The following is a 10,540-nucleotide window of genomic DNA, read 5'->3' on the forward strand; positions in this document are numbered from 1 at the left end:
AATGTTTAACGGGAACTCCTGCCCCCTGTATGCCTTTAAGTAGCGCGTGATCCAACTGGGCCACAAAAACCAAAACCCTGTTCTATGGTGTTAAACCTGATGTCCTTCGGAAGGTCACAAAATGTGCGATGTGGTCAGAATATTTTCTATTAATCTATGCCCAGCTGGTACTTTATCTCGTAATTCTTCTTCCGCTGGACTTCAGCGAGTGTTTATTCCTTCCCATCTGGATAATGGGCACAACATATTATACAATTACTATCCTCCACCCCAGCCTCTTTTTTCGGCTACTTACTCTATTAGGACTAAAGTCCTTGTTTATTATGAACGCAGCTGCCGCTGGATGTTACTATGCCGCCGGTGTCCCGATAACGTTAATGCATAAAATTTCTATTCCTCGAAGATCGGGCGGAAATCTGATTGAGGCAGAGAAATTGGAAAATTCACTGGGCTCTTCCTGTTAAGCCAACCTTGAAATTAAACTCTATAACGTCTCTCTTCTTCACTCCCGCGTATCGCGCCCCCCTCCCCCCTCCTCGCCCGCGCCATCTTTGTAAGCCCCGTGTATTTCGTTTTATCTTTAGGAAAACAAATGAAACTTATCCACTTATCCAAATCTTTACAACCTTGAACTGAATTTGTTTCTTGTTTCCATCGCGAGGCATTTCGATCACACAATTAGGAAACACAAAGACTATATTGAGTGGATAATCCTTAATCTCCTTAAAATATTACAACCGAGACTCTAGTTAAAAGAGGACCGGCAGAAGAAAAGATACACAGAGCAATAACTTGACATGGTTGGACCTGCCACCAAAAAGCTTTAATGTTTTTTAATCAAAACTGTATATGCTTTTTTGTTCTCCAATGAGGGTAAACCCGTTGTATGGAACTATGGGATATGATGCCATAAAAAGCCATAAATTATAAGAGCAGATTTAAGTACCATGTGGGGTGAAACCAGTTGAATTAATTCATTACTCCAAGGTTCTAAGTTCTTCTACCTCTATTCCAGAACCCAGAAGATACTAAAGGGGTGGAAGAACCTAATGAGGAGTGGGAGTATAATAACCATGCAAATTTGTTGACATTGAGTTAAATCGGTTGCCCTTACTGTCCTGCTTCCACCATGCCTTGGGTTTAAAACGTAGAAAGGGGCCTTAAAAATGTAGAATTTGGGAATATGGTGACCCTGCTTCAATATTACAAGATTGCTTTTCTAGGGGTTGACAAGGACAGTCACAAATATCAAAACATATCAAATGTTAGCAAACATATCCTGGACTTCCACAGGAGTGATCAAACCAGTAGGTGGACATGGCAGGCCATCTTGATCGCTCTCAACGGGATGACAAGAGACACATAGTACAGACAGTGCCAAAGAGCCGTGCTTCTGAAAATTAAGACTTACATCTCGTCTTCTCAACAGAAAAGATTAAAAGTAAATCAATGGATGACCTCATTTGCTTGTACGGCACCAGGACCTTTTCACTAGATTCTTAGGACAATCAGCCATTATAAACTCCGCTGGGGCCAATTAATCCCAGGTTGCTGTTAGTGTTCTGTATTACCTTAAGTGACATTTTACAAGATTCAGTTATTAGGGTTCTTAGAATGTTATAAGAACTGGGAAGGTGCAGTATGATAAACCCTTCATCCCTTGCCATTGCTGGTCCTGCTTGGTCTACAGAACGGATGAGCTGCGGAGACCCTGTGCATGCCATAAACCATCTTTCCTTAATGAGCGTTCTACACCGTGACCATTCTATCCAACATCCATCCCTGGAAGCGTCCAGATATCACTCCCCCAGAACCTTCACTTTTTCCTCTAGAAGAAGTCGGAAACAAAATGCCCCTAAATATCTTGTTTCTGTGGTCGTTACTGCAAATAATGCACAACTTTACTTCTCTTCTCTCCCGCTGGAATGCCAATGCCTGTAGAAGTTTTGCGGACAGTGGCACATTCCATCCTGTTTTAATTATGGTTAATGGACTGGTGAACATGGATAGCTTGGCCATGCCGAACGATGGCACCACTTAAACATTAAACACCACTTAGCCAACAAAGACAGCCTTTTCCCTACGAGGTTGTGATTTTCGAACAGGCTTATGGCGCTGGCCGTGATTTGAAAAGAGGACCAGAGAGGCACACGTGCATTCTGTCTCCTGCCAGCTGGAGTAACTTTGTGTGCCAAGCCAAGGTAAGAATGGACAACACTACCTCGTGGTGGCCCACTAACCTTGTGGAGAATGAAGTTGGCACTGGGGTTGTTCACCTGATGCTTAAATACAGTACTGGTAAGAGGCATACAGAGTCTGGCCTCCCAGAATTGCAGATAAACAATCTTTTTACCAGTTAGAAATAGACGTTCCCAGTTAAGCGAGAGTGGGGTATCCTGTTCCTGCCACTGGTGTGGCCTCCCATTCACGTACATTCTTCTACCTCTTCAACGAAGCGTAATCCGATCAGGATTCCCTGAAACACTCGATAGCCTTCAATTCATTCCTCTTTCACATCGTATGAAACATTAAGGTTCTTTTGATCCGGGATTCTTTTGTAACCTTTAAAAAGGTACATTACTAATGGAAATATCATATCCAGGCTGTGTTAACGTTTTATACGCATCGGCAGGCCCTTTGGTGACCTCCATTCTCTTCAGTACGTCAATAACACAATCTATCCCGACAGACTGTAATGTAATCGCATTTGAAGAATGTAGAACAGATTTACCATAAAACTAGGGTTACTATCCCTTTTTGCTTCTGAAAGTCCAAAAATATTTTTCAACCATGTTCGATTCTCATAGCAGTCATTTTCACCACTAAGATCAGAACATTCTAATCCAGCCTGTGGTCATATGACAAGAAGGGAAGACAGTGATAGGTCAAAAGGCTTTGTTGCTATTGCAGCATATAAAAAGCCTATTTAAGTAGTTATTGGTAATCAGCTGTTCCTTAGTTTTAGGGAAGGAATCCTGTGTGAATAAGAAAACTGGCCAGGATTCTGATATCCAGCCTTGAGAACAGGTGAATTAAAGATACACGCAGCTGAGTGTTGCCTTACACACATGGGCAGAAAGCGTTCCCAATTATGTCTATGGGAGAGCTTTCCTGCCAGTGATCGATGGCTTCAAGTGCTCCAAAGTTTTAACAAGGCAGGCGTTTTTTCCACCTGTGTTCAAGTAGGGACATCAAGAAACCATGGCATTGTTGTGGCCCGCATCCCTATCTGAGATACACTAGGGAGGGAGAAGGTAGCTCTACGTCCTCTAAAATGTTATGGACCCTACGCAGTAAGAGTTCTCCGGTCAGAAACAAGAGGCTCCAGAAAGATCTCCCTTGGAAACATCAGACTAAAGAGAAGGATCTGCAGAAGCCACGGTTCTCCATACAATTACAGCTTTATCCATCAAGTTATCTGGCAAAGAACATAAATGTATCCAACATGCATTGCTTAGATATTATCCATATTCCATGATTCATAATGAGAACCTCAAACACAACACAATCCGAAAGTTCACGTCGTTCACACCTGCAACCCGCACCACCTCGCGCTCTCCTCTCTTTTCGGGAAGATTGCGTGGGACCATATAGATAGATATATAGATATATATATGTCCTTTTTATGTCCACGTTTACAATAGGGCCGGTACACTCGTGATTTATTGCAGTTGTATGGAAGCCTCTCATGTTACAGGTATTGTGTTGCATTCCATCCCGATCGGTTACTTTTTAGATCAATAGAAGGTGTTGATTTCCAGGAGTATATATTACGGCCCATCAAGGTTTCCCTAAAACGACCTGGCGTGACTCTTCAGTAGAGGAACGAGGAACGCCTAAGAGTCTGGGACCCGTGGGGGCGCCTGTGGCTATAGTGAAAGAACAGAGAGACTTAGACGGCCTTGCTGGTTGATGGGTGATCCCCCGGCCACATGCGTAATCTAGATCGGAATTGGGGCAATGTGAGAAATTAGCCCAAATTTCATAAGAGACCATTACAAATTCTATTCCTGATGGAAGGCTTCGGAAACCAAAATACAGTATCTAAAATGCGGACATTTTGCCTACCCCTGCTCTAAAAAACAAGAATTAAAATGGAATATATTATATAAATAAATAAATAAATATATATATACCGTATTTATATAACCCCAAAAAATGGAATTACCGCTTTGGGGCCAAAATTCCCGTCCAGCCAGCTGCGGGAAAATGAAATTGTAATGGTGCCATCCGTACAGGGCTTCTGGCACAAAGATAATTAATCATCTGTAGATACTCTATACGCTGCATGAAGACGGTCTTGTTCTTCCCGTGGCCAAAAAGCTCAATCAACCCTTTCGCTACTAGTGGGGTGTGCAAAGCATTAGTACGCTAACAGTTAAAGTAGGCGCTGAAGTATACAGAGATATTATAATAATCACAAAGTTACACTTGTACCCCCCAAAAATGAAAGTGCCTGTGGGCTTTATTCGCCGCCGCGGCGCTGCTTGCACAAGCGGTAAAAATACAGAACAAAATCAACCGCAATGAAAAACCTCCAGGGTCTTCATGCATATTTTAATGCCATTCACCATTAACTTTCAGAGTCGGGTGGTCTACAGCCCCTAAAAGTGTAATGTTACCAAATTGTCCTCATCATGGAAGGAATTCATCAAATTTCGCATTGGAAATAGATTTTGAGACAGTTGATGGCAATTAAAAAGTAACCCAAAACAAAAATGCCATTAATTAATTAATAATAGTAATAAGTATTTTTTACAATTTAAAATAAAAACCTTCTGCTTTACTATTGATGAATAATTTAAAAAATTTAGCAATTTACAAACTGCTTGATTAAATCTGTAATTTTCATATCCCAGCACCAGGCATAAATATATATTATTTAACCACATATACATTATTTTGACTCAAATGCACCTGCTACGAATCGGAGCGAGCCGGGCTCTTACATCTTACCTGCTGATAGTCCCATTCCTGGGGGGCAAAGTTGCTTTCTACAACTTCAAACTGGAAATTGGTATGCGGGACCTGGTGCAGAGCATAGGTCCACCACGATGGCTGATATCCGTGACTCGTACTCATCGCACCTCCGCAAGCCCCCAAATAAAAGAAAAGCGAAATAAAAAAAAAATCAGCAAAACTAAAAAAAAAACAAAAAAACCCGTAAGTCTGACGGGGGCAGAGCTGGAATTGCAGTTTTTCAGTAGTGTGAATTCATCTTGTTACTAGAGACTCCAACCAGTAGGCATGGTGGGGACTGATAGATCTGGAGGGTAATCACTTGCAGCAGATAGAGGAAAGGAAAGGGGAGGAGGAAAATAAGTCAAGCCGTCCTTATCTACTAAACTCGTATGCAGAAGGAAAAGACGGAGGGCATCAGCACCCCCTAGTGGATCTATAACCACCCGGCTATTCATTAATTTGTCTCGGGGGTGTTTTTATTTCCCACTCGGTGTCCATCAGCGAAGACGCCTGACCTCTCCCAGGGTCCGAAGCACAAAACCTCAGCGGGAGCTTTTTCTACTAGGAGCAAAGCAATGAATTTAGCGGGGGCTCGTCTACATGTCGTAGAATGCCGATCAAGGAGATGCCTTCGATGCTCGGATTATGGAGTTTGCCCAAAGAAAACTGTTGTATAAAAGGACAATGGCACAGAATGCTTGTATTTATCGCTCCGGCAGGAACTCTATTTCCTCCATGAAGGTGGATGCTTCTAGTCCTGGGCGACCCAACATGGAACTATAAACGAATGTATCAGATAGTAATAAAGGGTCAGCCACATCACGAGGATACTTTCTGTGACTCGTTGTTTGGGTGATAAATGGTTTCCTTTAAATTTGGAAAGACTCAACCCTATAAATATTCAACGTCCGGCAGCATGGACCACAGGAACCTCTAACTCATTCAGCGAGGTCCCCATACGTCTTCTTCATGTTCTACGTCTGCCATAATAAATTAACCATACAAATTATATGTCTTCTATGCAAACAGCGTGTAGGTACTGACGTACATGGTTAAGTATTACTACCAACGTGTAGATGGTGATATTATGGCAATTCAACCTGAACCAACATGAAGGGATCACTGGACGTTCCTATGTCCACCCACATTCTAGAAGTGACGAGGGTCCTCTTAATAATATTGCCCGTGTAGTGGGCCCATTCTATAAATATTTTTTGTAAGTAAAACAGAGATTTTTGTTAAAGAGTCCATGCTCATTGGTCTTTGCCAAAGCGTGAGAACTGGGAATGTCATCGATAGATTGCAACCAGCGCTGAACATTCTAGAAGAAAGACCTGACACAGATCTACAGAAACGTAATTTAGAACTTTTGGAGAGCTGTTCTGTAGGTTTTGAATTTTCTATTTTTTTTGGCAGAATCAAATTTTTATTTTCAAGAACAAGCAGAGAACCGGCATAAAATTGTACGCCAGTCAACGATTATCAAATACTATTTCCACTCACAGGCTACACATGAACACATAACTGAGATTTTTAAGGGGACAACCATCTGAAGTGATCCTAGGCTCCTGACTATTGTCCTTACAGCTGAAAATTCCATGTTCTATAGAGCTTCTTGGTTGTCTTGTGAAGAAGTTGGGTTCGGGGATCTTCACTGGATACTCTCATTACGAGGGTCCTTCTGTCATTGCCACATATTGTATGGGCCAGATTATAGACCTTTGGTATCAAAACATGGTTCATGGCCAACAAAACCCTACCATCCTTGGAAGCTTTGGCCATTTAGCATGTAATTAAACCGTTAAATAAACATTTCTTGGCACCAAATATTGTGTTATCCTGAGATTCTTATGCGTTGAGGGTTCTAAGGGGAATGGAGTTGAACATTTTTGGTGTAGATGCTGCATCTACATGCAAGCTATAGATCCTTAATTAAAATCGAAAGTGTATATTAATAAAAAAAAAGATATTAATTATAGGATATAAACAGGTCTATCTACACCACTTAGTGTGGACACTACACAGATAATCATTTTACTAATTTGTCATCAAATTGTACAAAAATTGTAACAAATAATTTGTTATTAAAACAAAAATATTGTTGACAAAATGTTGGCAGAATGGAGATTTTCCCCAAAAAGTTACGATTGGCAAGTCGCCTGGTAGAGCTCATTTCCGAGCGAAGAGATTGCAAAGCGGAACAAACTTTATTTTTTATGGACGTCTTTTTAAATTTTGGTAGTCGGGTTAACCCTTTATATGTTAGAAGACTGATATACAGATGTCTCAAGACTTAAACGTAAGTTTGAGTTCACTTAGACATTTTGTCCATTGTAATAACGTAAGAAATGGATCAACTTTCATTTTTTAATGGAATCTCTTCATAGGCATACAGAGGCCCTTTATCACTCCCATCACTCCTGTGTTCCAATGGCCCTTTATCACTCCCATCACTCCTCTGTTCCAATGGCCATTTATCACTCCCATCACTCCTGTGTTCCAATGGCCCTTTATCACTCCTGTGTTCCAATGGCCTTTTATCACTCCCATCACTCCTGTGTTCCAATGGCCATTTATCACTCCCATCACTCCTGTGTTCCAATGGCCCTTTATCACTCCTGTGTTCCAATGGCCCTTTATCACTCCCATCACTCCTGTGTTCCAATGGCCCTTTATTACTCCCATCACTCCTGTGTTCCAATGGCACGTTGTGTTCGCTGATCCAAGTTTAAAAGGCTGATGGATCGTTAGAGACCCTTTTGCGATTGTGACCCCAAACTTGTGAACGTTGATGTAATAAACATCTGCTGTGCCCTGTCTGTAGTCCATGGACCGCTAGGTCTCTCCACTTCAGGACCTTTAACATGCTCCTTAGGATGATAGGAGTGTGAGAACCCGTGTATCTGGAATACAGTGTGCATACGGGTGGGATATAAGGCGTGGTTGAGCTTCATAACAAAAATAACAGGCAGTGTTTTATCTTAGTTATTATATTGATGTATTTATACGGTTGATGACCGTGATTAGGACGGCATTGGGGGGTCATTATTGGTGTCCAATGACTTTTAAAACACACGAAGATCCAGTGATCTATACAATAATGATGTAAATGTGTTCTTCATTCCATTGATAAACTAAAAAAGAAAACAGCAAAATATATTTTAAAAATATTTATTAAAGTGATACATTTTGTATATTTGATTTCGCTACATTACACCTGATCCAGTCCTACAACTGAAGAATGAGTCATGGCAACGTAAATAATAAATGTTACAGATTTTACTACTTAGGGTGCCTATCTTAATAAAGAAAATCACAAAATGTACAACAGATGCCCAGCCATATTGCCCCTTACCAACCCTCTCTGGTACACAACGCAATCACTCATTTAGCTCTTCTGTATGTCACACTGTCCTCTCTGTGGTATACCCTGACCTCCCACTATGCAGCATACTGCCCTCTCTGTGGCAAATATTGGCACATACTACCCTATCTGCTCTACTGTGTGGCACACTCTGCCCTCTCTGCTCTATCGTGTAGAACACTCTGCCCCAGTGCTCCCATCTCCCTTCGCAGACCCCACCGGCAGCCTGCACTGCACTAGAGTCCGGGGGATGGGTCGCGTGATGACATCACTGCTGCGCCCCCAGTGCCCTTCGCGTTGGTTCAGCCTTTGCGCACGCGCAGTGAGCAAAAACAAAAAAGAATGGGTCCTGGCTGAGCTTATACGGTCTGCGGCGCTGTGCATTGTGCCCGGGTAAGAGGGTTATTATATGATTATTTCCCTTTGGGGCTGCACACTGTGGTGGTGGGGGGAGGGTAATACCCCTGTTATAATCCGGCTGGGGTGTGTTTATTGTTAGCCCACCCTAATGTTGCCCCTACATCATTCTCTACCTTCCCCGTGTGTTTAACCGGGGATTTTAACCCCTTTCCCCCCCCGGATAGTTTGCATTCTGCACATCGGGGTAATAGCAGGTCGCAGCCATCCCTGATATCCTACACTTCAGGTATTCCGCTAGTTCATACCCAGCTGCTTTGACTACAACTCCCATAATGCTCAGCCACTAGAGAGGCAGACTGAGCTTCAAGAGTTGTGGTGCTCAGAGATGCTGCTGCTTTGTGGTAAAAATGTACAGTTTCAGTCCTCATAAACACAGCTGGACGCGTCTATTAACGATTCGTGCTTTATTTTATTCTCAGTCTCCTATTTTTAACAGAAAATGCATTGTTACGACCCATAATAAATAGCACCGAACGTTAGCGGCGACGATACCTGGAGTCTGAGAATTCTGCCGTTTTGTAATTAAAGGGGCAGCCACAAACCTATTTTCAAGGCTTAATATGGAAAACATTTTCCTTTATGTACAGAAACTTAGAACAGGTGGTATCACCATAGCAACAATCCTGCCAATTCATCCAGTCCTTCAGTTGCTATGGTGATAAGAGCACTTTGCAAACTTTTTATGTCTTATGGCCCCTGCTTTCCCCCAACCTAAGCAGCGTTATATGCTCCGTGTGCGCTGTCGGCACGGCGTCCTCACGCTTTCCAGGTAGAGACTACAGGTTTTGCTCCGAGGGCTGCGGATGCGAGTACCTAAAAATTTACTTGGTTTTGAAAGAAAAGCAAATTCTGTCCTATTCTGAGATGGATCAGAAATCCAGCGCAGACGGGGTTAATGTTATAAATGACTATTGTAGCTGGAAATGGCTGATTTTTCATGGAATATCTTCGTAGGCGTACAGAGGCCCTTTATCACTCCCATCACTCCTGTTCATTCCCATCACTCCTGGGTTCCAAGGGCCCTTTATCACTCCTGTTCACTCCCATCACTCCTGTGTTCCAATGGCCCTTTATCACTCCCATAACTCGTGTGTTCCAATGGCCCTTTATCATTCCCATCACTCCTGTTCACTCCCATCACTCCTGGGTTCCAATGGCCCTTTATCACTCCTGTTCACTCCCATCACTCCTTGGTCCCAATGGCCCTTTATCACTCCTGTTCACTCCCATAACTCCTGTGTTCCAATGGCCCTTTATCACTCCCATCACTCCTGTTCACTCCCATCACTCCTGGGTCCCAACGGCCCTTTATCACTCCTGTTCACTCCCATCACTCCTGGGTTCCAAGGGCCCTTTATCACTCCCATCACTCCTGTTCACTCCCATCACTCCTGTGTTCCAATGGCCCTTTATCACTCCCATCACTCCTGTGTTCCAATGGCCCTTTATCACTCCCATAACTCCTGTGTTCCAATGGCCCTTTATCACTCCCATCACTCCTGTTCACTCCCATCACTCCTGGGTTCCAGTGGCACGTTGTGTTCGCTGATCCTAGCTTAAGTTTCAAAGACTAACTGATCGCCAGAAAACCCTTTTGCAATTACATAGAAACAGCCAAGTGACCCCAAACTTTTGGGTAGTGTCAGCAACATACAAACAACATACAAAAAACATACGAAAGTGACAATAACATGAACACACATTGAGATATTCTGGTGCGGATGAAATTAAGGCTTTGTATATAAAATTTGGAACTGGGTCCCAAAAAAAGCCAGGTACCGTGCAAAATGTAAC

The 10,540-nt window shown here is 42.6% G+C and overlaps 1 protein-coding gene across 1 annotated transcript in view; it reads right to left on the reverse strand.

Moving 5' to 3' along the window:
- LOC149276024 (protein tweety homolog 1) overlaps positions 1 to 5,082 on the reverse strand; it is a 38,041-nt gene extending 32,959 nt beyond the window's left edge. Inside the window, exon 1 of the mRNA XM_089504004.1 lies at positions 4,957 to 5,082. Coding sequence (XP_089360130.1) covers positions 4,957 to 5,082 — 126 coding nt within the window. The remainder of the gene's footprint in view (positions 1 to 4,956) is intronic.
- Between the last annotated feature and the right edge of the window lie 5,458 nt (positions 5,083 to 10,540).

Source organism: Sceloporus occidentalis, unplaced genomic scaffold (assembly GCF_023333645.1).
Source record: "Sceloporus occidentalis isolate IW3139 unplaced genomic scaffold, rSceOcc1.0.p SCAF_252, whole genome shotgun sequence".
Classification (NCBI taxonomy): Eukaryota; Metazoa; Chordata; class Lepidosauria; order Squamata; family Phrynosomatidae; genus Sceloporus; species Sceloporus occidentalis.